General features: G+C 41.3%; 1 protein-coding gene across 1 annotated transcript in view; it reads left to right on the top strand.

The window, feature by feature from the left end:
* LOC139408645 (astrotactin-2-like) overlaps positions 1-26528 on the top strand; it is a 447901-nt gene that overhangs the window by 182127 nt on the left and 239246 nt on the right. The window contains exons 5-7 of the mRNA XM_071152798.1: positions 10482-10589; positions 13767-13913; positions 16395-16562. Of these exons, the coding sequence (XP_071008899.1) occupies positions 10482-10589; positions 13767-13913; positions 16395-16562 (423 nt within the window). The remainder of the gene's footprint in view (positions 1-10481; positions 10590-13766; positions 13914-16394; positions 16563-26528) is intronic.

Raw genomic sequence — 26528 nt, 5'->3', positions numbered from 1 at the left:
TTGTCTGCACCATAAAGAGTTGACTTGTAGTTACAAGGTTTTGTCGGAGATTTGTGCACATTCTACGTTTGAGTCATTATTTTGCTTTGTTGCCTACGAACTGGTTGAAAATGCTGCTTTATTTGGAAAAGGAATACTCTCAATGTGCTTTAAAATTGGAAATGAATGTATGCATCATGTTAGAATATGGTGTTTTAAACATGCACACAGTGGGATTGAGAGAAAGAAAAACAAATGTTGGGAGGACAAGAGAGAACAAGCCTATGGTTTAGGCTACTTAGGTAAGACTGAACCAGGCCGACACACATTTCTCCCTTGTTCCATGCGTTTATCCTATATTTAATTCCCCCTGCAAGTATGTGTTTATACTGAACAGAACAAACATAACATGTAAAGTGTTTGTCCCATGTTTCATGAGCTGAAATAAAAGGTCTCAGAAATGTTCCATATGCACAAATTTGTATACATCCATGTTAGTCAGCATTTCTCCTTTGACAAGATAATCCATCCATCTTAAACAGCATGATCATTACACAGGTGCAGCTTGTGCTGGGGACAATAATAAGTCACTCTAAAATGTGCAGTTTTCTCACACAACACAATGCCACAGATTCTAAATGTTTGAGGGAGTGTGCGTTTGGCATGCTGACTGCAGGAATGTCCAATAGAGGTGTTGCCAGATAATTAAATGTTAGTTGCTCTACCATAAGCCACCTCCAACGTAGTTTTAGAGAATTTGGCAGTGCGTCCAACCAACTTCACAACTGCAGACCACGTGTAACCACGCCAGCCCAGGACTTCCACATTCGGCTTCTTCATTTGTGGGAATATCTGAGACCAGCCACCCGGACAGCAGATGAAATGTAGAAGTATTTCTGTCTGTAATAATGCCATTTGGTGGGGAAAATTAGCTGGTCCTGGCTCCCCAGTCATGTGAAATCCATAGATTAGGGCCAATTTAATTTATTTCAAATGACTGATTTCATTAAATGAACTGTAACTCAGTAAAATTGTTGAATTTGTTGCATGTTGCATTTTTTTTGTTTAGTATAATTGTCATTATACTTTTCCAAATGCCCAGATGTTCATTTACAGTCCAATTTCATGTTAAGTTACATGGTTTGTGTTCACTAAAATGGTCAGTTTATTTTCTCAGGCAAACATTTTTTTCTTTCACTATTTAATGTAATTTATCTGCTGCATTAGGGCCTATCCTGTAGTGGAGTGTATGCAGTGTTTAGGAGCTCATAAAAATATGTTAATACTTAGGAGGTAGATGTTTCATATATTTACTTGTTTCATTTTCATATTTTGCTTCTCTTCGTGTAAGTTTCGGCAGAATTGATGCTGTGTTACGTATTGCTGCCTTTCACAGGTCTGAGTGTGAATTTCACAGGGGAAAAGGGAAGGGATTTTATTTTATATACTGTATATATAACCATACACATATACACCACTATACTCGCCAAAAAACACCACCCCGATTCCACTACTTTAGCCCTAGCATATCCTAGTCCAGGCCAACAGCCTGGGAGAATGGAACCCCTTCTCTTAAAACTTCTTGTGAATCTTCTGCGCTGAAATCTGGGATTTATGCTCAATCAGTAGAGTACAGTTAATAACCATAGCTATAAACGTAAGACATCCTACCTTAATAAACCTCATCCTCTCTAGATCTCTCTCCTCAGGTCTACTCACTGCGGGGCTCCCAGTCGAATCACTCATCTTGGGCTATCCTCTGCTCTCTTCACTGCCTTAGCATAGGAAACTTTATACCCCACTCAAACTACGGCAATCTCAATCGCACTTCTAATCCCCAGCTGCATGCCCACCCCCACAGTTGACACAGTGATTTCTCTATCCCAACCTTACACTCTCTCTGACTATGCCCTTCTTCACATTTTTCACATCGTGGATCTCCCTTCTACACACTGCTGCAACATGTCCGAATCCTTGGCACCTTAGCGGATTTGGAACACAGGCCCTCACAGAATAGCAAATAATAACCTAGCCTGACCTTTTTCAGGTAGAAACTCTGTGTCAAAGCTCAACAAAACAGGGTATTCTCAGTCTCATCAATGCCAATCGGTCTACGTCTCACCAAATGGCGGGTCCCACCAGGAATATTATTTTTAATTTGATCCACCTCTACACTCAACTACCCCACTGATCACTCCTTTGAGCAGCGTCCTTCTCCGGTGAGCGTCCACTGGCCCTGGGTGGAGGATGAATAAATAATCTCAACAATTGCAGTTCTCTGAACGTTCACAGATGTAACCGTTTCCAGTTTGTCCTTTACCCAGCTTGAAACAACGTGTGGGTTGGACAAAAAAGCAGAAATCCACTTTTTCCAATTTTATTTCTTCGAAATAATATCTGGTAGGATTCTCAGAGCAAATGTTGGAAGTCTCTAAATTATGTGAATATATTGAAGAAACATCTCAAGACATCAGTTTAAAGTTTAAAGCTTAAAGCTTGGTTACAAATGGGTCTTCCAAATTGACAATGACACCAAGCATACTTCCAAAGTTGTGGCAAAATGGACAACAGAGTAAAGGTATTGGAGTGGCCATCACAAAGCCCCGACCTCAATCCTATAGAAAGTTTATGGGCAGAACTGAACAAGCTCTGTCAGGAGGAATTGGCCAACATTCACCCAACTTATTGTGGAAAGCTTGTGGAAGGTTACCCTAAACGTTTGACCCAAGTTAAACAATTTAAAGGCAATGCTACCAAATACTAATTGAGTGTATGTAAACCTCTGACCCACTGAGAATGTGATGAAAGAAATAAAACCTGAAAAAAATAATTTTCTCTATTATTATTTGACATTTCACATTCTTAAAATGAAGTGGTGATCCTAACTGACCTAAGACAGGGAATTTTCCAAGGATTAAATGTCAAGAATTGTAAAAAAAAAAAAAACTGAGTTTAAACGTATTTGGCTAAGGTGTATGTAAACTTACGACTTCAACTGTTGAAGTGTGAAGTGTATCGTAAAGTTACGAATGAGATGCCAAAATTGAGTTTAATCGTGGCCTGGGGTAGAGTAGTGGTTAGGGCCGCTGCCTTCAGCACGCACATATAGGTCTGCTGTGTTGGCTTGTGTTCTATTCCGGCCCACAACCTTTTTGCAAAAATAACTCAATGTATACTTAAGTAAAAGTGTTATTAATTAGATTGTAATTTGTAAAAGTATCCCTCTTAAGAAACTCCTCAAGTAAAACATCCAGTCACAAAACAGATTAAAACTAGTCAAAAGTTTTAGAACTCCCCCATTTTTCCAGTTTTTATTGAAATGTAAGCACTTCAAGTCCAGTGAATAACCTGAACTGGTACAAATGTAAGCGGTAATCTGCCAGAGGTTAAATAAACATTTTAGGTTACCAAAAACTGAAAAATAATATACATTTCAGAGTTATAAAAAAGTCATTTTTTTTAGGGGATAAGTAATGGGTTAACAATTTACAGCTGTTCTGCAGCAAATTAAGTAAATTAAGCGATGACAGTAGATGCAAACAAGTCCTACAGATGCCCCAACTTTTGGTGCATCTTACATCTGATGGCGTCTTGCTTCACTTCAAGAATCATGGTGGGTATACGGGGTTTGACGGACAGCTTTAAGAGCCAATGAACTTAAGAGTTTTGATGAAAAGCTATTTTGAATACATTTCATTTGTCAAGGGGTCTTGAAATGTTCATACAGACATAAAGGGGAATCAAGTATTGATTCATGTAAGAAAATCACCTAAATTTGAAGTTAATAGGTTTTCATCCGACAGCAACAATATAATAATATAAAGTCAAGTGATTTTGGTAAAATGTACAGGAGTAAAAAGTAAGTTACTTCCTTCAGAAATGACTTGAGTATATAGAATAACTATCTTCGAAATAATGACTCAGGACATCGGTTGTGAGATGAAAGCTTCATTTAAACAAGACTTGTTCACGTTACATTTGACCATTTTAGATTCTACAAAACAATAAAAGAAAGTTGCTAGCCAGGATAATCACTTGTCACTTGTACATAACTGGCACGTTCTTTTTTGTTGTTGTTTTACTTCCTTTCGCATGGCATTCTGTTACTTGCAGTCAATAGCGTAATCCAATAATAACTGATACAACATCCCATTAATTGAAATACAATTACTCTTACATACAGTATGTGAATAACTGTAAAATAAAACATCTTAAGATACATCTCAATAAATTCACTGTAAACATTAACTTTGCAACCCAATTAAAGTTACAAAATCCTCTCCCCAATGAACAAAAGTGTTCATCTATATTTCTAAGTAGTATATCAACTGAATGTCCATCTTTTGATCTGTTTTTGTTCCACCTTCAGTGTGTTCATCAGGTTGTTTGCTAGTCTCACTCCAATCACAGCTCCCATGAGCTCCAGGCGTGGCAGCATCATTTTCTTGAGTGGAGCTACCCTGGACTTGGATGCGACTAGACTTGTCTTTGTTTCCCTGTTTCCTTGTCTTGTGATTCACCTTGCAGGTAAGCTACTGTAGTTTCAGTGTGTGGCTAGTCTGTGGCTGCATGTCTGTTCTGTACCACCTTGGTATGGCAAGCTGGTGTGGCTGAGGTAGTTCTGAACACCACTGTTGCCATTCTCGTATCTGATCAGGTGGTAACTCTTCGTCCCAGCTGAGTCCCCTCTCCCACATTTCCTGGAACATGCACTTGATCCTGATGTTGAGGGGGGTCAAGAAGCCAAGAGAGTCAAAGATACGTGCAGACGACTGCAGAACACTTCTCTTTGTGCTTTCCTTTTGCTTTAGAATGGTCAGTAGCAGCCTGAGGTCAATCACAAAGTAATCTATTCCCGGTCTCCACACTCAACCTAAAACTTTGGGGACTACTCCTTGTGTTTCTAGCGTCAAGAGGTGGTCAGTTGTCGTACTCTCCTCCCATTTTGTTTTTAGTTCAGGAGAGTTGGTCATCCACTTGCAGAGGTCCATGCCTGCAGTAGTCAGCATTCACTTTGCAGTTGTTGTCACAAGTTAAGCCTCTTCAACTTCGCATGAACTTGCAATGAAGTCATCTACATAGAGTGACTCTCTCAATGTCTCTACAACTGTAGCGGCCGTTGTCGGTGGAAGAAGGTGAGGACCAATGCGCAGCGTGGTAAGTGTCCATATTTTTAATAACGTAATAGAACACTGAACAAAAACAACAAAGTGAATGAACAAAACAGAAACAGTCCTGTCTGGTGCAGGTACAAACAACAAACAGAAACACAGGTGGGAAAAGGCTACCTAAGAATGATTCTCAATCAGAGACAACTAACGACACCTGCCTCTGATTGAGAACCATACCAGGCCAAACGCAAAACACAACATAGAAAAACAAACACAGACATCCCACCCAACTCACGCCCTGACCATACTAAAACAAAGACATAACAAAATAACTAAGGTCAGAACGCGACAACAACTTCTGGTTGTTCTGTTTCATATTGTTTCAGGTGCGTCCTGATTGTAGCTGCGAGCAAGAATGGACTTGGGGAAGCTCCAAATAGCACTCTGTTCATCCTCAGCACGCACATTTCCTCTTCATTTTCTCCCCTTGGTGGGCCTGTGAGCCCCAGGAATCTCACGGCATCTCTGTCTCTCTCTTCTAGGGATATCTGCAGGAAAGCCTTCTTGATATCTGCCATGAATGCGATCTCATGTAGTCTAAACTCACATTCAGGTTCGGTCCTGTGAGTAGACGGTCATTGAGGAATTGTACTGCATGGTGAGGTAAGTAGTATTTCACATTGTCTGCGCTTGATGCGTTGTCTTTCGGCACGTCCTCTGCCATATCCTGTTATTACTTCGTTGTATCTGCTGTGCAACGTACCATCCTTCTTCAGTCTTCAGACCTTTAAACTGTTTCTTGGCGATTCTATAGTTGCCTTTGAGTTCTGGCATTTCTCAGTTCCATGGCAACTCCACGTGGTATCGTCCATCTTTGAAGGTGGTTGTTCTCTCGAACCTCTGTAGAGCCTCGTTTTCCTCTGGGTTCTGTGTTTTCTCGCTTGTGATACCCAGAGACTCAAGCTCCCAGAATGCATGCAGTTGTTTGGAGACTAGACACTTTACATGGACACTGGTCCCTGCAGCGACCATCCAAAGGTGCTCTCTAAAGCAAACAGCATCTCTGTCAGTTGCTCCACTCAGCCGGATACTATCTGCCAGTAGTACTCTGTTCCTAAGGACAGAGAGTTCAGGATCATTGTCATCTTCTGGAAAATCTGCGAGCTGCAGTCCCTTTCTATTGAGCTCATGTTGAATCTGCTCGCCTTCATCACAGCTTTGCACCCTTGTGGGGTTTCAATTGCCTCTATTTCAATTCTCTGCTGTTTGTCCCAGACATTCTCCAAGATTAATTTGACTGTGTTGCGTTGGGACGTTGCTGGAGCAGAGGAGCCAAACATGTGAAGAGTGAATGCCTCTTGTCTGGTCGCTTCAGACGCTTCACAAGGGTTTTTATGTACAAAGCTTCTCTAACTGCCTTCATCTAGTAAGCAACAAGCTATCTTCCTGCTCGATGGGCCTTCTACCCATGCCTTTGCCATTTGTAGCAACACACTATTCTGTCCATCTGGTTTCATCTTCACTGAATGGGGAATAACTGAGGAAATAACAGCATCTGCAGAAACAGTAGGGGGTTCCACCTCATTCCTCTTACCGGTACACACAGCAATGTGATGTCTGCTTCCACATGTTGCACATGACATGTCTTTGACTTTACAGAATTTTGCTATGTGTTTCTGTCCTAAACATACAAAACATCTTCCCATTTTCTTTCTGATTTGTGGTCTGCACTGTCACAGAATAGACAGTTTTGCTCCTTCTGGCTGGTTGTGTGCAGTGCCGCAGCAGATGGCATGTTGGGTCTTTTTGTTTTCATTTCATTGGAGGAGCATGACTTGTTCCATGGTTTGCTCTCTTTCTGTTGTTTGCATGATCTTGTCATTTGTAGTGCTCTCTCCCTGCTCTGAACCTCCCTCTGTACGAAACTGACTATCTCAGACACTTTCCATTCATCATCTACTCCCCTCTGACGACTAATAGTTAAGAGCTATGTCTTTTTTTTCTTTTTTTTTTTTATTTTTTTATTTCACCTTTATTTAACCAGGTAGGCTAGTTGAGAACACCTTTATTTAACCAGGTAGGCTAGTTGAGAACACCTTTATTTAACCAGGTAGGCTAGTTGAGAACACCTTTATTTAACCAGGTAGGCTAGTTGAGAACACCTTTATTTAACCAGGTGAGGCTAGTTGAGAACAAGTTCTCATTTGCAACTGCGACCTGGCCAAGATAAAGGATAGCAGTGTGAACAGACAACTCAGAGTTACACATGGAGTAAACAATTAACAAGTCAATAACACAGTAGAAAAAAAGGAGAGTCTATATACATTGTGTGCAAAAGGCATGAGGAGGTAGGCGAATAATTACAATTTTGCAGATTAACACTGGAGTGATAAATGATCAGATGGTCATGTACAGGTAGAGATATTGGTGTGCAAAAGAGCAGAAAAGTAAATAAATAAAAACAGTATGGGGATGAGGTAGGTAAAATTGGGCGGGCTATTTACCGATAGACTATGTACAGCTGCAGCGATCGGTTAGCTGCTCAGATAGCAGATGTTTGAAGTTGGTGAGGGAGATAAAAGTCTCCAACTTCAGCGATTTTTGCAATTTTGTCTTCTGGAATCATATGCAGTAAGATTGGGCATAGTAGGCTTCCGTAGGTTTCTGGCACTACAACCAGTGATTCCAAACTCCTAATCTGAATTTCACATTCATCATATAGCTGCCTCAATGCATTTATGTCAGAGGATTTCTTCACAGGAGTGAGATTCAGCAGCTTTGACATGTGAGCACTAATCACAAGATCCTTCCTTTCAAATATTGTAAAGAGCGATTGCATCATCATAGTTACTGTCTGTTAACATTATTTGAGGTCAGTGGCAGTAACCTCTGGATCACACTAGCACTGAGGCAACCAAAAATGTATTCGGCATATTGATTGACTTGAACATATAGTAAAACAATTTCTCTAAAAAAACAGATTTACACTCATTAATAATACAACAAATACGGAAATGTATTATAATCCACGTAAGAATTCACACGAGACACACTGTGGCCTGCTTGTAGCTTAAATAGGCTACTTGAACTGACGCCCAGTGGAGCTGCAGTTTAAGTTATTGTATAGCCTACAAACACCGTTTCCAGCTGGTCCTAGTGGCAATTTTAAATATTCAATATTTATTCAAATCCTCCTGCTGCAGGATTATTTTCCTCCTGCGACAAAATGGGTATTATTAAGATCTGACATCTGTACATGTAAGTCCAGTTGGTTTGTATTCAGGAGATGAAGGATTGAACGGATTGAACAAAGGTTTGTACTCAGGAGACGGAGGTCTGTACTTCATAAGCCCTCGCGTCATCACACTTATGTCATCCCACGGCCATTGAATCCGCTTCTCTCATCATTTTATTTTGTGTGTTGCAACGCTTCACCGGTTGGTCCGTGCTCCACTGTGCATTCTAAAGCGCACGCAAACGTGTGCCAGTATTTCTGGGCACAGGAGGGCATTCTCCTTTTTTCTGTTTTGTTTGGAATTAGGCCTATGTGATGCTAATTAATGAATATGTTGTTGATACTGTTTATATGTTTAAAGAGTGTTTACCCAGCCTGCTTTAGACATGGTTATGATTCCCGAAAGTATTTTGCTTATATTTTAAATGTGAGTAATTAGATCCTTGCTATATTGTGGGCCATTTTGGAATGCTCTAAGGTGTTTACGTGGCCATGGGGGAGGTCAATATATAATGGTGTGACAAGTGTTTGATTTTGCCATTCACAGAATTGCACATGTAGAGGGAGGTCAGAGCCTAGTAGACTCCACCTGTGCCTAGTGAGTTATATAATGCCTGCTTAGTCCGAGTCCTTTCGTTTTGTTTCATTGCCTTTTTGAAAATGTTTCTTATTTTGTATTACTATCATTTAACTTTTCCTCCTGCTAATGTTGAACAGTGGGCACCTACTGCATATTGTTGTGGAGAATTTGGGGACTCGAACCCGGGCCCAGCGACTGTCAAACCAATTCCAAAAACACATTGTGTGAGTCTATCCCAGACACTGTAATCGCAGTTGTGTTAAGGTCGCTACATTACCGCCTTCCTTTGGGAGAGCATGTCCCCACACTCTATACCAAGCTGACGTGTACACGCCTCTCCGATGGTCTCACAGGCGACATCTCACTTGTGACACGAATGTAGCAAATTCGGTGGGGGTAGTCCCGATCGGGTTACGAACCCGGGTCCGGCGACTGTCAAGCCAACACCTTAATTCGATAAGCAAATATGTTAGAACCCCTTGATGGCATTGCTAGGTGTTGATTACATTTCACTACAATATACTATAGTGTTAGTGTTACTATAGTGTTACTCTTTACTATGGTGAAGTTTGGTCTCATCGTTCTAAGGCTTCACACTTCATTCTGTTTCTGCAGATCATCACATATTTGATGTGCGTTGCGATGGCTTTATTCAGTGGTTAAAGGGGAGCATGCCTTTCAAGTGATCCGCTCCATAAAACTCCTTGAAGGGTGTGCCTCGCGAGCCCATGTAAACAGCTCGTCTAATAGAAAGCTTTCAATAATGCCGGCCTGAAAATGTCACAAAGTGAGACATCTAAAAGGCCTTTCCATCAACTTTCATCAAATGCTGATTTTCTTTTCCCTAAATATAATTAATTCCAAGAACCTGCGTGCAAAAGCTGCTTGCACTCCTGTCTCCTTGGCACGCTTTTGCGTGAGGTGCAAAATTAGTACCTTTGATCCGGTGTTTCAAGTAGACTTACTAATTCACTACACAATGCGAAACGGCTCACCTCAAAGACAGGTTGGCCAAGGCATGTTGCAGTCATTGCGTTTTTAGTTTCTCTTTTCTTCATTACGGGGAGATTGTGCTTGTAGTCCTTGAGAGATGAGATTTTAACAGCATGCTTTTAGGATGAGTTGAAGAACCCTGACAGAGAGCTGCAACTTTGAATAGACTGCAGTGTAGCCTAAACACTTAGCAGATTTGACTTTCAAGGGCCTAGGGAATGTTTTGAGTGGGAAATTCAGAGTCATTGGAAACTAAATCAATATGTTTGCTGTATGGTAGTCAACCATTTATTTGGGGGTCTTGATGGGTCAGTGAGTATTGTATAGGCCTTTAGTTGGTGGGTGAGGGAATAAGGAAGAGGAAACACTGAGAAATGAATGGCTGAATGTGGTCTGTTATGATTGAATGTGGTGTGCTATTGGTTGAAACTAGCTGTCTCCAAAAACACATTGTGTGAGTCCATCTCAGACGGACACAGTAATGGCAATTTCGCACCATACTGGTAACAATATACACTTATGACCCAATTGTTCTCCATGCCGTTCATCTCCTATTTCTTGCCTTCTGTCTCTCCTCTTCCAGTGGCTGGTAGTGTGTTTGGGCGCCAAGGAGACTCGGGGTCAGAGGGTGATGATGAGACCCAGCTGAAGTTCTACACAGAGCAACACAGAGGCCGCCGGCGCAGCAGAGGTGAGACTAGAGAAGTTGTGTGTGTGGTTGTGTGTGCGTGCATGCGTGTAGAACATGGGGATGTGCCAAACTTACTCCTCCTTAAGTGTCCCGCTTGCGTCACCTCACAAGCTAGCTTTTGAGGTGACGCGATCGGCTAAGACGCTTGAGGAGGGTGGTCACGTGTGTTTGTGAGGCAGAGGTCTCGAGTTTGCGCCAAGTAATGATCGAATTGGGAGGAAGTGGTACTCGCTAAGCAAGACTTGTGTGTGTGTGTGTGTGTGTGTGTGTGTGTGTGTGTGTGTGTGTGTGTGTGTGTGTGTGTGTGTGTGTGTGTGTGTGTGTGTGTGCGTGTGTGTGTGTGTGCATGCGTGCGTCATTGTCCATATACAGTATGTGTGTGGAAAGAGGAAACTACGGCTAGAATTTAATCTAAGTGGATTTCAAGGGCAATTTCCAATTTTCGTCAATGTGATTTCTTAAGTGTGTTTACACAGAAGTTTGCTCTCAATAGAAATGTGCCTGCTGACCTTCTCAGTACTGACTGCAAACTTTGTTGGGAAGCTTGATGACTTGAAAAATCCAGTATCAACTCCCTCCGCCCAGCCCTGGGACATGCTGCTATGCAAATTCGTTTTCCAAATTCAACCAGATTTCAACCCCCATTTGTTCATTCTCTATCACTGACAGAACCAAAGCTTTGATAGACTAGTGTGTGAATTGAAATTTCACTGAACCAGCCAAAGCCGTTGAACGAGTAAAATCCTACCACCAGAGAATATTGAATGGGTGAAATCCTACCACCAGAGAATATTTCACCATTGGGTCTACTGTAAAAACACAACAACTTAGTTATGGAAAAAATAACAGTATAACTGAATATCCAACTCTGAAAATATGGCTTATGGCTACATTTACTGTTTTGACAGTGGTGGTGTTTAAAAAAAAATGCAATGTAACTGTATGGGGAGCATGGGAGGGACTGAGCCGACTGAAGTAAGAATAGATATCTTTGGGTTTGTGAGTGGAGCTGGAAGCAGGGAAGACATTGGCATCCCCAGAGTGGTGTTAGAAGGCTTTATAGCACCATCATGACACTCAGCAGATACATGAGCTGAGGAAAATGGAGTCTGAATGATAAGCAAGCTGAATCAAATGCCTTAATGGATGCCATGATTTAGTCTGCATAACCAAACTGCCATTTGATAGTGTGTGTGTGTGTGTGTGTGTGTGTGTGTGTGTGTGTGTGTGTGTGTGTGTGTGTGTGTGTGTGTGTGTGTGTGTGTGTGTGTGTGTGTGTGTGTGTGTGTGTGTGTGTGGCCTTGGATGTCCTTGTGAATGTGCCTTTCTTGTATGTTTGTGAGCGCGTCCCTGTGCATTATTACATTCACTTTTGCATTATATGCATGTTTATTTGTGTTTTTGTGTTTATGATTGGGTATGTTATATGGGTGTATTATGCCAGTAAGCTTATCTTAGCTGTTGGCTGTACTGCAGACTTCTCTATAAAAAGGACACTGTTAACATGCATTAGCTGGAGACCGTGGGCGCACAAGTGTGAAGGGTGCTAGTATGAGCCTGTGATTGAGTGTGGTAGAAATTCAGATTGTGTGTACCAAATGTACTTGTGCTTTGAGTATAATGTTGTTTTGTTTGCAGTTGGCATGTGCTAGTGTGTTTGTGTGGTTGCCCTTATGCCGTTTTTGTGTGTGTGAATGAATGTTTATTTAAGTGTGTGAGTGTCCGTATATATGTGCCAACCTATCATCCCCTGTGTTGATGTGTGGTCGTGTGTGTGCATCTGTTAGTGTTATCTGTAGGCTTTTACAGTAATTGAGGGCCCCCTCACATACCTAATCATTCCCGAGTGTTCACACAGATGGGATTAGTTGCTGGGGAGCTGTTGTCATAGACACCCACTGCTCCAGTCCAGCCAAAATGGCAGGGTCATTAGATAAATCCAGGTGATTGGAGTGTCTCTTAATTTCTCCTTCTCTCTCTCTCTCTCTCTCTCTCTCTCTCTCTCTCTCTCTCATCCTCTCTCTCCCATCCTCTCTCACCCTCGTTTATGTTTGTTCCCACCCACACACACACAGTGGGCATTACCGTTCGTCCACCCAGGTGGTTGGAGTGTCTTGTCTGTTTATCAGTCGCAGTCTAAGAGCCTCGCAGGATCAGAAGTACGGAAATGCTCATTAGTGAAACATGTTTCCTATGCATTTTTTTAAAGCTCCATCACTTCCATATAGCAACCATTCCCACATTTGCTGGAAATAGCAGCTATTGGAATGTAACACCGGCATAGTATGAGCCATATGTGTATGGTTGGTTTCAGAACATGTCTGATTCCAGAGGTTAAAGTGAGGTATAGCTAAAGGTGAGATGCTTTGACTAGAAGGAAAAGTTAAGTTGTATCATTACACGTCATCCAGAAGCAAATAGCAGGCTGTCCATTGACCCTCAATAACAGCTCTGCCCTCACCTTGGTGACTGGTAAGCTGGCACTTGATATGACACCTGCGTGCTGCTGCATGATGAATTCCACTCTATGGGAGATAATGAGCTCATTTCAGCTCTCTTTCTCCCCAATGTGGAGAGAAGCCCACAGACACCCTAAGGGCATCCAAAACAACCCATCTATAACGCTGTCAGAGACGATGGTGTCATTTATCAGCAACACTAGATGTTGTACTGGTGGAAAGAGGCTGGGCCTTCTTAACATCTTTTATCATGACGATTAATTGCCTCTGCTGGACTACAGCCCTTGTGCTGTTCATAAATCAGTTTAGAAAGAACCCTGGATGGTTCCGAGCTCACCACCAAAACTCCAATCAAAACACAACAACTCCCCCTACATCTAAAGGAGCCAGAGGCTAACTGGAGTGTATGTGGTGTTTTTAGCTAGTTTGTTTTTCGTGAAAAGTGAATGTTTGGTGGTAAGAACAATGTGTTTGAAATGAAACTGTTTGACAGTTTTTGGACCACCAAAAGTGGTTTTGACATGGTGCTGATCAATTTAAGCTACATTTCAGATTAAATAGACATTTTCAGAAAATAGTTCATATTCCTGTTTATTCTTGTTTTTGAATCCATTTCTGTTTTGTGTCCTAACAGCTTAAGTCATAATTTGCATGTGTTTTCTCTGCACCTTCCCTGAGTTTTGATGTGAGACCTAACTCCTGTCTCCCCCTCCCTCAGGTTGTCCACACAGCCCGATGAACAAGGCCACTCTGACGTTGATCACCATCAGTACGTGTGTCCTGGCTGTGGTTTACGGCACGCAGCTCTCTTGCTCTCTCACCGTCAAGGTTACGCTCCACGTGCCTGAACACTTTGTTGCCGACGGTTAGTATCCCCCATAAACTTCCTCATCTAACTACTCTAACTACGCTCTCTCTCTCTCTCTCTCTCTGGCAGAGACTCTCTCTCTCCCACAGTATACTGTAGTATTTGCAGTTAACTATAGTATAAATACTGTAGTAAAATAACTAGTGTATAGTATAGTGTATAGTAAATACTTTAGTGTTTTTGCATAATGTTGTATACTGTAGTATTTACTGTAGTGTTTTTGCTGACATTACTGTAGTATTTACAATGTTATTGGTTTTATTATGTTTGACATATAAGTGGAGTCTTTCTCCTTGAGGAAACCTACTGGAGAAATACTAAAAAAGAAAATGTTCTATAACTTGTACATAGAACTGGGTTCTGAAAGGATTGTTCAGCACTTCTGCTCTTTTCTATAACCTGTAGAGAACACATTATATGGTCTATACTTGGCATGTAGGTTTCTCACTAATGGGTGGCACAAATTGTTATATAGGGCAGGGTATACGCAAATTAAATGCTGTAGTATTTACTATCGTTAACGGGTGTAATGTTTTTGCGGACTAGTGTTTTTGCAGACATGACTAGTATTTACTACAGTGTTTTTTTAAAGGTAGTATTTACTATAGTATTCTACAGTATACTACAACATTCTATAGTAAGTACTACACATAATTTAGAGATACTACATTAATCCTTGTTAATTAGGCTGGAACAAACAATACAGTCATAATTGCTATGCATTTCTATGGATCACTGTTAGATAAACATGCACACACTGTCAAACCTGCATCAGGGGACAAGCCACATGCATCCTGACAAAATAGGCCAATGTAGTAGATAATTACTCCAGTTTCCAGAGTATTTACACTTCCATCCTGACTGAGAGGTTTTCGGACATGGGAGGTCCATGGGTATAGGTCTGGAGTTGGCAAGATACCAGGACTCCCCATTCCTCGCCGTAAGCTAAAAGGCCAGGGGAGAGAGGGGGAGGGATGGATGGAAGGAGGAGAGTGATTATGAAGAGCCCAAGCAATTTAATTAGCCACTCGCTTATCTTCTAAAGCTTTGCGTCCAACACATCAGCAGAACAGAACAGGTAGTCTGGTCACCGATGCCTCAGTCCCCCAGACTAAGGTTGATATTATTTTGGTGAAGTGCTGTCCTGGCCTTAATCAGGAGAGCACATTTTTTAGCTCTTGGTGGACGCTGGGAGCATTTGTAGTTAAGATAGCACACTCACGGCCACCATTTAAATGGCAGCAAATGGGGGGCAGAAATATCCCTCATCATCCGCCCGTGGCAGACTGGTGCTAACTCAGTCAGATTGGGGGATATTATCAGGGAGCTGAGTGGGCTCAGGAGTGTAAATACCCAACAAATGCAGAGCAGAGACCCCACCAACAGATATAAGCGGGGGTGGTTTCAATCTTTTTTAGATTTTTTGGGTTGATATGATGTGGAAACAATGTTGATTCAACCAGTTTTTGCAGAGTGGGTTGTGACTTTCTCTTTTGCTCCTCCCCTCTCTCTGTCTCTCTCTCTCTCTCTCTCTCTCTCTCTCTCTCTCACTTTCTCCTGTCTTGAGAACGCAAACAGACACACGAACACACTACATACATGTATAGTGCTAGTTATTTGAATCTATATCCTTGAAGACGGTAGAAATGTAATCTCTTCACTGCTCCCCCTGGAGAAAATAATCAATAGCATCAATTAAGAATAATCCGTTTAGTGATTGGAGTTTAACGATTGTGGTAGGAATGGCACGGCTGAATAGTAAATCAGGGATTGAATCACTCAGCACCCTATTACACTGTTCTGGGCTGATTGTTGAACCCATAGAATTAGGAATTAGAATACTAGAATGGACATGAATATTTTAGGTTGGCAATCATTCTAATACACCATTTCTGATATATCACATGCCTTTGTTTTATTTTCCTGCATAAGTAAAAACAGCATTATGCCTCTTCTGCCTCTTCTGCCATTCATTCCAATTAGACTGGTTTGGATTTTTTTTCCCTGACCAATATGGCTGCCATTTTCACCCCATTCTGGGAATTTGAGGGTTTATGACATAGCCCCTATAGTAATTTAATAGGATCTCTATGGGTGAACCACTGACTGGCCTATCACTTCACATCACCTGAGTTCAAAGTGGAAGTGGCATCAATACCTGCTAATTGTGCTGTAGATAATATTTTTATTGAACTGTATCCTCATAATATTGATATTTTATAAGGTGTTCATTATTTTCACATTTTAACTAATGAGTCATTGAACATGTTTGAATATCCAGTTCTATGTCCTATCGAGCTCGTAAGAAGAGAATAGCCATGTTGTTAGCAATAGAAAGATCTTCACTCCAATAAACATGGATATGTTACACTGAGCGTTGAATGATGGATGATCCTGTAGTACTTAAAACTACATCAGTAGGATCTGCTGGGAGAAATGTGATGAGTAAAAGTGTGTTCTGTTCTCTTTTGGTTCCAGGAAGTAGTTTTGTGGTGAGCATGGGCAGTTTCCTGGACGTGTCTAACTGGCTGAACCCTGCCAAGCTGATCCTATATTACCAGACCAACTCCTCCACCCAGTGGGTCAGAGATTACTGTGGCCAGAGGACCACCGAGCCCTGTGAACAGCTGTGTGACCCAGAGACGGGTTAGTGACGCAAACACACACATGTGCATACAGAGGCACACACACACACTTGTTATTTTATCCTCATGGGGACCTAAAATGTATTTCCATTCAAAGTCCTATTTTCCCTAAACCTATCCTTGATCCTAACCCCTAATCCTAAACCTAATGCCTAACCCTAAACCTAACCCCTAACAATAACCATAATTGTAACCCTAAACCTAACCCCTAAGCATAAAATAGCCTTTGTCCTCATGGGGACATGGGACATTTTCCTTGTTTTACTATCCTTGTGGGGAAATTTGGAGATTTCAGGTCCCCACGAGAATAGAAAAACAACCACACACACACACACACACACACGCACACACACTCACACACACACACACACACACACACATCTGGCTGAGGTTTAGCCGCTGATGGGATCTCTACGGCAAATACATTTATTTGCTCTTGACCTTCAGTGCTAATCTCAGGCTCTGGGTCTCATTCAACCCCCGCCAGCCCCGGTTAGGAGTCAAACAGATAAGAGTGGCCAATGTCACAGAGTACTGTGTGGAGAATATTACCCTCCTCTCCCCACCACATCCTCTCAATGTGCTTTTAGCACAGCGCTGGGTCCAGAGTGCTGACATTTAGACTTGCTGTCTGATAGCTTTGATACTTCCCTATCGCAGGCCCCTTTCTTTTCACACCAATACTGAAGTCTATAAGGAGCCACCTGAGACCCTAAAAGGTGTTGTCTGATGTGAATTATTAGGAGTGATGATGAATTAGCGCTTTGGCTAAGTAAACAGTAAATGTTAGCATCATAAAAGGGAAGGAGAGGCACGGGTTTCTGCTGCATTTGCGTAAACCCTGGAACTCTGCTGAAACCTATAGAATAGGGCTCTCTGATGCTGTATCAGGGATATCAGGGGAATATTTGGGGGGTCTAGGAGGGCAAGTGGTCTCTTGAAAGATGGCAGGGTCTCAAGAATGATTCTGATAGTTTGAGGCTAGATGGGAATGGGGATGTCATTATGGTAGGCTGAAGTTCCTGTTTGATTATAGGGCCAATAGTTTTTCCTGGCATCAGGAGAAACAGGGCCTTAGTATATACTTGACTATTACTTGACTATAAATATAACTTGGTTATTAACTATATATCTGGCTCCATATGAACACGTGCCTTTCAACTTTACGCTCCGTTGTGTGTTTAAACTCTTTGACACCTCCACCGTCCAAACGATCACTTGCCGTGTTTCAATGGATAACACACACATTTTGCATAACCACTCCATCACTTACGCTCGCAGGCAGTCACACATGGGCCAGACGCCTGGCCAACTTTTGTAGGATTTTAATTTGAACAATGGCTCTCCCTTATTAAATCAGTCAACATGGGCCACTATAGTCCAACCTAATGGCTCATTCTCCGGTATTTATGGGCTTTAATCACCATGGCCAACAAAGAGGTAGAAGACTCCTTGCTAATGACCATTAGACTCAATGGGTTGGAGCGCTATCAAAGTCCTATCCCTCGCTACTTAGAGTCATGGTACAGAATCAACGATTCACCAGATGTGTTGATTCGCTCCTCAATTTTTCTTTTTCAATTACCCCCACTTAATGACTGGTGTGCATTGAAGGGCGGTTTTCATGCAAATGTGAAGTGTCACTTTAGTTTTTAATCGGGTTCTCACAGAGTAAGCAGAAAGAGGCTTTGCTTTGCCCAAGAAACTCAGCCGTGAGAGAAATACTCTCGCCGGGGTGGAGAACCATCACTTCAGAACCATCACTTTGTGTTATAATCATCAATCTGGATTCTTTGTCTCATAAAGGAAGTTGTCTGATATGAAAGTAAGGAGGAAATGTTTCACCGCAGGCCTGTGGAGTCCTGGGTAAGATAACTAACCGGACATGTAAAGGGACTATAATGGGACGTTTGTAACAGTTTCTGTCAACACCTGTTCAATCAGGGGTCAGTATATAGGATATTGTTGTTTGAGCCATAAGTAAAACATATTGTTTTGTTCCACACAGTTGTTTATTTGAACCCACAAGAAATCCACAACACAAAAACAGTTTAGCACTAAGTTTTCATTTGGCTTATCCTCAAATGAATGATTTGATGTGGACCCAGTCCCAAAAACCTACAGACAACACAGTGAAAGCACAGATGGCAGAACGTGTCTGGTCCCCTGGGTGGGATACTTCCCCCTGTCCTACTGTAGTAGAGCCAGTCTAAGTTTATTAACATGGATTACATGCTGTAATGTATGTGCAATTTATATCACCACAGACAAGGGCATGTTGAGGGCTGATGCATAATGGAATACAATAGGAGGCCACTCAACACATCACACATAAACTACTACTGATGGACTTGGCACTGGCAGCATTCTCTGTCTGTTTCATGGTGAGGAAGGTAAATCATACAGTACCTAGACAACGATTCTGCTAAATTGGGAAACATTGATGTATTTGAAAGGTAAGCTATTTTAGACAATACAGCTATTACTTTTTCAGAGAATCCTAAGTACTGTTTATAATGTTCTTGGCGGGCTCTTTCCTTGTGCTGTCACTAATAATGTGCGTATGCCATGTTAGCTTAGACATTCAACCTACCAAAATGAGCATGCTTCTCAGCAGATCTATTTGTCTCCTCTATGTCCTATACATTTTTCAAGGCCATGTTTTCAGTATATGGACAGTTATACGGCTCATATCATTCTCCCTACCCCCTTCTCTCTCTCTCTCTCTCTCTTTCTTTCTCTCTCTCTTTCTCTCTCTCTTTCTCTCTCCAAATTAAAAAGATTGTTTGAGTCAGTAATTGGCAACAAATGTCTCTTTGGAGGCTTCTCATCTCTTCTCAGACAGGGAAATTAAAGTCATTCCTCAAAAGAGCACATTCTCATGTTTTCATCTGTGTCTTCCAGCACACAAGTGGACCCAGTAGAGAGGAGATGGAGACACACTATCTTTATGCTGTTTTCTTCTCAGTGGGTCTTTGTTCCGTTTGCCTAGAGCCCGTATGGTGTTTTGTGTTTCTGTGAAAAGCGTGATTGTGGTACAGCGAATGAAAGGGAGAAAATGGAGATGGGGAAAAAGAGCAGGGCTGTTTCGACATAATTGAAATGATAGCTTTCAGCGAGCTAGCCCTCTTTTCCTTACACTAGCAGCTGAGCATGTGTGAGAGAACTCTTAGAGGAATATACACTGAGTATACCAAACATTAAAAACACCTTCCTAATATTGAGTTCACACTTTTTACCCTCAGAAAATCCTCAATTCGTCGGGGCATGTACTCTACAAAGTGTTGAAAGTGTTCCACAGGGATGCTGGCCCATGTTGAATCCAGTGCTTCCCACATTTGTGTCAAGTTGGCTGGAAGTCCTTTGGGTGGTGGACCATTCTTGATCATTCATATTGGAAACTGTTGAGTGTGAAAAACCCAGCAGCATTGCAGTTCTTGGCACAAACCGGTACACCTGGCACCTGGCACCTACTACCCTGTTCAAAGGCCCTTAAATATTTTCTTTCCCAAATTGCACACATACACAATCCATGTCTCAATTGTCTCAAGGCTTAAAAATCCTTCTTTAACCTGTATCCTCCCCTTCATCTACACTGATTGAAGTGGATTTAACAAGTGACATCAATAAAGGATCATAGCGTTCACCTGGATTTTCCTGGTCAGTCTATGTCATGGTAAGAGCAGGTGTTCTGAATGTTCAGAATACTGAAGTACAGCTTTGTTGAAGTGATGTACATGTATATTTAACTCTCTTGTAGTTACTGAATGTGAAAATGTATTTTAGGGGTAGATTTGTGAGATTTTGTGAGACTTTGCTTTTGATATGGTCCTCTGTCACTAGAATTGCTTATTGTTGAGCTTTTTCTCTCTTAATTCATAATATTTAAACTTTATAAAGCTGAATCAATTTGCATTCATATCTATGCAGTGATGCTTTGGTAAACAATATGAGCGGTTTATCTATAGAAGCAGTGTTTATTTTTATTACAAATCAGCTGCTTCCAAAATATGCTCCAGATGATGTGTGAATGGACCAGTTGTTATGTGGGTTTACTAGCAGATCCTGTCTCTTCAACGTTTCCTAGCTAAACACCTGCCTTTATCCATCCACCACTCCTTCCAAAACTTACAAATGCACACTACACAGGTCCCCTAAACCCTAGCCCCGACATCATCTGCGCTCAATCATTCCAACTTGCCTTTACTGGCTCACAAGAAGGCCTGGGAAACAATCGGTGCAATGTGCAGTTTTGTAAACGAACCACTGCTGGAGAATGAGGAGCGTCTGATAAGCTGTCATTGAAAAAAAGGCGGCGGCAAGGGGATCTAAATTCATTTCCTGGCCCTGTGAACTTGCCTCTGCACCGAATGAAAGTCAAATGCCTGAGAAGGAGATAAAGCCCAAAGACTTTCAAGAAAGCAAACACCTGATAACACATCTATTATGAAAATACTACGCAAAGGCATTATCTGAGGCGGGGGTCCTGAACGCATGCCTCAAAGCAAGATAACATATTTGTGGTGATGAGGCTTCAATAGAACCCCGATAACAGAGAGGGACGTTCTTTTGGAGATGCTGTATTAATGACAGATGAGATTTTAGTTCCCCCTCCTTTTAACATAGTGATGTGTAAGTCTAAAGTTGTTGTTGAGGAATCAGAATTGAGTGGGAGAATGTATCAGATCAATCAACAAACAATTCAATTCCTTTCAAAATACTTTATTTACCCAATAAAGGGTGCAAGTTGTAAATACAAGCACACTCCTATACTCCTATAAGAACACACATTTCACTTTACATCCCCTCTGTGTTGTATCACCAGTTGGCCAGCTGCAGTCATTTTACTCAGCTACCTCAAACACTGTCTCTGTGTCACTCCACCATCCCTTAATGCCACCCAGTCTACCATCACTGTCATTATCACACCATTGTGTCATCCTGGCTTGATAAACAATCTCTTCCTCCCTGCCTTAACTATCATCCTCATCTCATGTGAGGTGTCACAGTGGAAGTCATTGGCTAAATGACATGGTTCCACTGGCCCTGTGTATACGGATGTCTCCTTCTGCCTCAGTGGCGTGTGAATGGGTTTGGTCCGGGGCCAGCTCAATCACACACACGCACAGGCACCTGGACACACACAAAGGCACCCACCCACACACACGCACCCACCCACACGCTCAAACACACAAACACACACACACACTCTAGATAAATCCCTCCGGCTTATCAGTAATGCCACACCACCTGCTCCTCCAGCCATCGGCCCCATTAGCACATCTCAGCACGGGGAGGATACATGTGAAATAGCATCACCTCTCTCGTTCAGGATTTCATGAAAGCCCAAGCCCAACCTCCCTTCTTTCCCTCCCTTCATTTTCTCCACCAACAAATATTCAGAGATTCCTACCACAACTAATAGGTGCTGAAATGGCTAGGTCGTTTTGGAACGATCCGGCTTTATCAGCCCTATTTATCCAGTCCACCACCCCACACTCCCAATAGCTGATGTTGAGGATGAATCTCCTCAAGGTCCAGACACAGAATTCCTTCCCCCCTGGAATGGTTGTAACGGTGGAAATATGCATCGGGACAACAATATCTCTTTCCTGTGTCCATGCTGTGAACCTTGAAATGTGAAAATAGTCCACATGGCCTGTGCAAGATAGGGAAAGCGTTCTAATGAAACGTGTCATTAGTCACTTCAGGTTGGCTGCACGGAAAGAGAAGGAGAGAGATGATCAGTTACTGGTCTCCAAATTTAGTCAGCTGGTGATTGTCAAGCAAATAACTGTCGGTCTCACAGTAATTGACCGTTAATTAACAAACACACGTAGCCTACAGGCCATTTTAAAAAGTCTAAAAGTCTACACCATCACAATAAATCCATTATTTATTTTAGACTCGTTTAAAGAGGCATGATATGAAGAAAATGTAGTCTATTTCAGAAGAAAATAGTAGCATTCTCTGAGTTGTCCTTATGTTAGGTACTGATGTGGCTATGCCAAATGGCTGTAGGCTACACTAGTTCCTTTAGCCTACAGGATCTGCTTAGTATTCCATGGCATTATTTAGTATGATTTTATAGTATGAAGAATACAATTGAACAAAGTACAAAAGTCAACCTATTCTGTTCTGTGAGATAGATACCAAATTAATACAACCACTCAACAAAAAAATGATGCAATGTGGCTGACCCAACAGATCAAAACGTTTAGCTTAAAATGTTGATAAACTTTTAGGCTATTTCTTCACATTATAAGCACAGCAATGTGCACATGGTAGTAGGCGTGAATGTTCCATTAGCGGAAAATACCATTATTATCAAAAGTGACAACAAATGCAATCATGCATTTAATGCTTTTATTATAAAGGTGCATTTTTATCTGGGAAATGATCTTACCCAAACTTGAAACTCACACGCTGCTTATGTATACCACTTAGGCTCTACACCCCTTCTAAAGCGGATTAATGTGCTTTATTTTAAGAAGTTATTTGGCCACTTTAGTTGTGATACAAACCTTATTAAAACATATAGGCCTATGGGCTAGGCTACACGAGGTGTGTGACTATGATTTTTTTTTAAGTTGCAAAAAAAAGGCATTGTTTCTTATGCTGGGCATCATTCACAAGTCATAATATATAATTCACAGGTGATAGGCTAGAATTGTCACCCATCAGACCATTCTTGATTTAATCTTGTCTTTACATTGACTAAATAATATGTGTGACATTTGTTTTGATTTATAATGGACCATTATCATGCACCTGTATCGAAACAGGGGCAGAGGAAAAAACGAATTTAATCTGTGCACTTAAATAGCGAATGGAGGACGCTTTTCCCCATGGTTTATTGTCATGCCAGCCAGGTAGGCTATACTCCTATTGTAAAGATAAGCAATGTGTTTAATATTAGGAAAGTAGAGAAATAAATATAGTAGGCATAGCCTATAGAAAGCTGAAGGGATAGTCTTCTTTTTTAATAGAGGCCATCACTCAGTTGCATAGCCTATAGTAATATTGTGCAACATGAGCTCATGGGCACTCATGAAGTGTTTGATTCGATTTTCAAATGCGTTTGCATTGATGTCAGAGTGATTAGAGGGACAATAGAGTGCTGAGTACCAGGCAGTTAGCAGGTTTGGTAGGCTATTAATGACCATCAGCAGTATCAGAGCTTGGAGAAGCCTAATTACCGTGACTAAATGGTTACGTGAAATTTAACTGACTTCATGACTCATGACCCCTGGTGTGGCGGTAATATGGTTACCACAACAGCCCTAGTCTCCAGTTAACGCTCATTCTACTGTTTTTCAGTTTGGCTTTCATTTAGAAAACAAGAAATGTGCTGATGAGGGATTCTGGTTGCCAAAAGCATTTATGAAAGAGTTTGTTGTGAAGTTTTAGAGATGAGATGAGCGATTGAGAAATGCATGTGCATGTGTGTGAGAGAAAGAAGGCGAGAGATAGCGATAGATCCAGAAAGAGAGAGAGAGAGAGGAAGATGCAGGAGAGAAGTACAAGTTAGCATTGGCTTGCGACACAGAGACATAACAATGTTATTCACAAGTTCATCTGACTCTGGGGAAGTCCTGAAGTATCCCTTTAAATAAGGGTACAAAATAATATTGAAGTGATTTCCTGACCTTTCAATTATCTCTTTTAGACATAGGACAGACACTTTAAAACATACTTTGTTTTGATTTAGTAAGTCAAAATTCAATGTTTCATCAACTAATACTTTTTTTTATACCTACAGGGGTCTTAAAATGTAAAATCAAATAGCTATATTATCCTTGGTATTAACAACTTTAAAATATTCCATATGTCAGCTTAGTAGAAACCCAGCCTCGGTACTTTAGACTCTATAATTGCCTTACATTTGTGAAATTCCTGAAGTAATTGCTCTGAATTATCATCCCTCAACATATTACCTTTTTTTGACGACAACATTTAGTTTTGTTTTGCCATTTTTTGTTGGGGTGGTTACAGGTACAATATTCATATTAGTTTAAAACAAATCTAGCTTAGCTTCTGACTAAAGAAGGATAAAATGTTCCTTTATGAGCAAAGGAAGCTCTCACCTCTGACATCAAGGCCTTTCAATTTGCCACTGCCATTCAGCAGGTAGCTAGCAACACAAGAAATTGGTGCACATTCTCACATCATTAAGGGAGTAGCTGTTCCCTGCTAGCCAAGGTGCTTGTGCCTGAATCCGTTATGTCCCCGGCTCATAAACTCACTTAATGAATTATTAAGAACTTGGTGATAAAATGTGAATGGTTTTTCATGACTCCTGCTAATATATTTATTTCAGTGTTATAACCCCATGAGGGACCATGGGCCAGTCAACAGGAGGGTTATTCTGTGCAATGCTAATGTTATGGCCGACTTTTACCGCCAATGACAATGCATTTTTATAGGTTTTTCACGCTAGTGGCGCATATGGAGCTATCCACAACTGTGCACAAATCTCCATAATCGCAGTTTGACCATATGAAATCATTGACTGGCTAACAAAACTCCTTGCTCCAGACAAAACGCTACGCCATGCCCACAGACGTTCCCTCTCCGCAGTGAGTTTGGATCTGAGTCCCTCCCGAAGATTTCTAGAATGGAAATCCATTCTGGAGCATCTGATTGGTCTCAGAATCCGATGGGTTGGGCCAGAGCCAGAACACATGTGGTTAAAGCGGCGTTTTTGAAATTTGGAATTCAATTAGTACACACATATGTGAAATATATGTACATATGTGAAATAGGACAGCTATAAGCACCCACCAAATTATTATTATATAGATACTGAGAAAGAACTGTTTTTTAATTTTGTTTATTGTGTTTTTCACTCTGACTACCATTTGAATATTATCAAATCATATCAAATTATATTTGTCACATGCACCGATTACAACAGACCTTACCGTGAAATGCTTATTTACAAGCTCTTAACCAACAATCAAGTTCAAGAAATAGTTAAGAAAATATTTACAAAAAAAGTTCAATGAAAAAATGAGTAGTGAACATCCCATATACATTTCAACAAGTAAGAGGTGAGGATGAGAATATCAAAAGTAGGAAGGTGTTCTCCCTGAGAAAGAATTGTCTGCAGTTAGATAAACAATGTGATCATCATGTTCCTGTCAGTAAGACTCAAGTGCCCCCAGCGGAGGTCATTTGACAACAGACATTTGTTACCCACTCCCCCAATTCAAATGGTCACATAGGTCCATAGCAAAACACTGTATAGTTCTGTAACAACAGAGTGACATTCAGGAACAAAATGTTCAGCGGTAGACTGGGGCTTTGGTGGATGAGAGGCAGCCTGAACCATAGTGCAGTGATAATGCCTGTATTAGTCCCTCACTCCGCAACTCAAGATGTTCCATAGGCCCATAGAAAACAACTTTTTTCTGTAACATCAGAGGAGTGTTGAGAAACGCAATGTTCTGCGGTAGACTCAGGGCTGGGTTGGGATGAGAGGCAATGTAAACCACAGAGCAGTGATAATGCCTGCATGGCAGAAGACACAGAGGGCGCTTTCCCCTTATTCAGTGTTTGTTTTTTAGATCTTTTTTTTTACGTTTTATGAATCTGCCGCCTCGAATCTACTGAGAGATCATAAATCAGCTCCCTGAGGCCTGGGTAGAACAGGCCTGGCGCTTCCCCCCTGCTATGATTATGTATGGATTAAAAACACGTGAAATGAAAGATGCATCATGTGCCATACTGTACCATTCCCCCCCCCCCCCCCCACCTTGGATGCTTTCATCCGAGCAGAGGTGAGGGAAAAAGATACAATGACTATCAAAAGCCGCATTTTACTCTTCTCAATTTTTGTTGACTTTGCATTCATTCTTTATTTTTTGGGGTTGTTTTGTAGATACAGTATGTGCAGATTCATAATTCACTTTGCTTTACACCTTTGCTGTTTTAGCGAAGTGTCCTTGCACTGTTTATGTTATGC

Source organism: Oncorhynchus clarkii, chromosome 5 (assembly GCF_045791955.1).
Source record: "Oncorhynchus clarkii lewisi isolate Uvic-CL-2024 chromosome 5, UVic_Ocla_1.0, whole genome shotgun sequence".
Taxonomy (NCBI): domain Eukaryota; kingdom Metazoa; phylum Chordata; class Actinopteri; order Salmoniformes; family Salmonidae; genus Oncorhynchus; species Oncorhynchus clarkii.
Note: the sequence above shows the minus strand (reverse complement) of the source record. Positions and strands in the feature narration are given on the sequence as shown.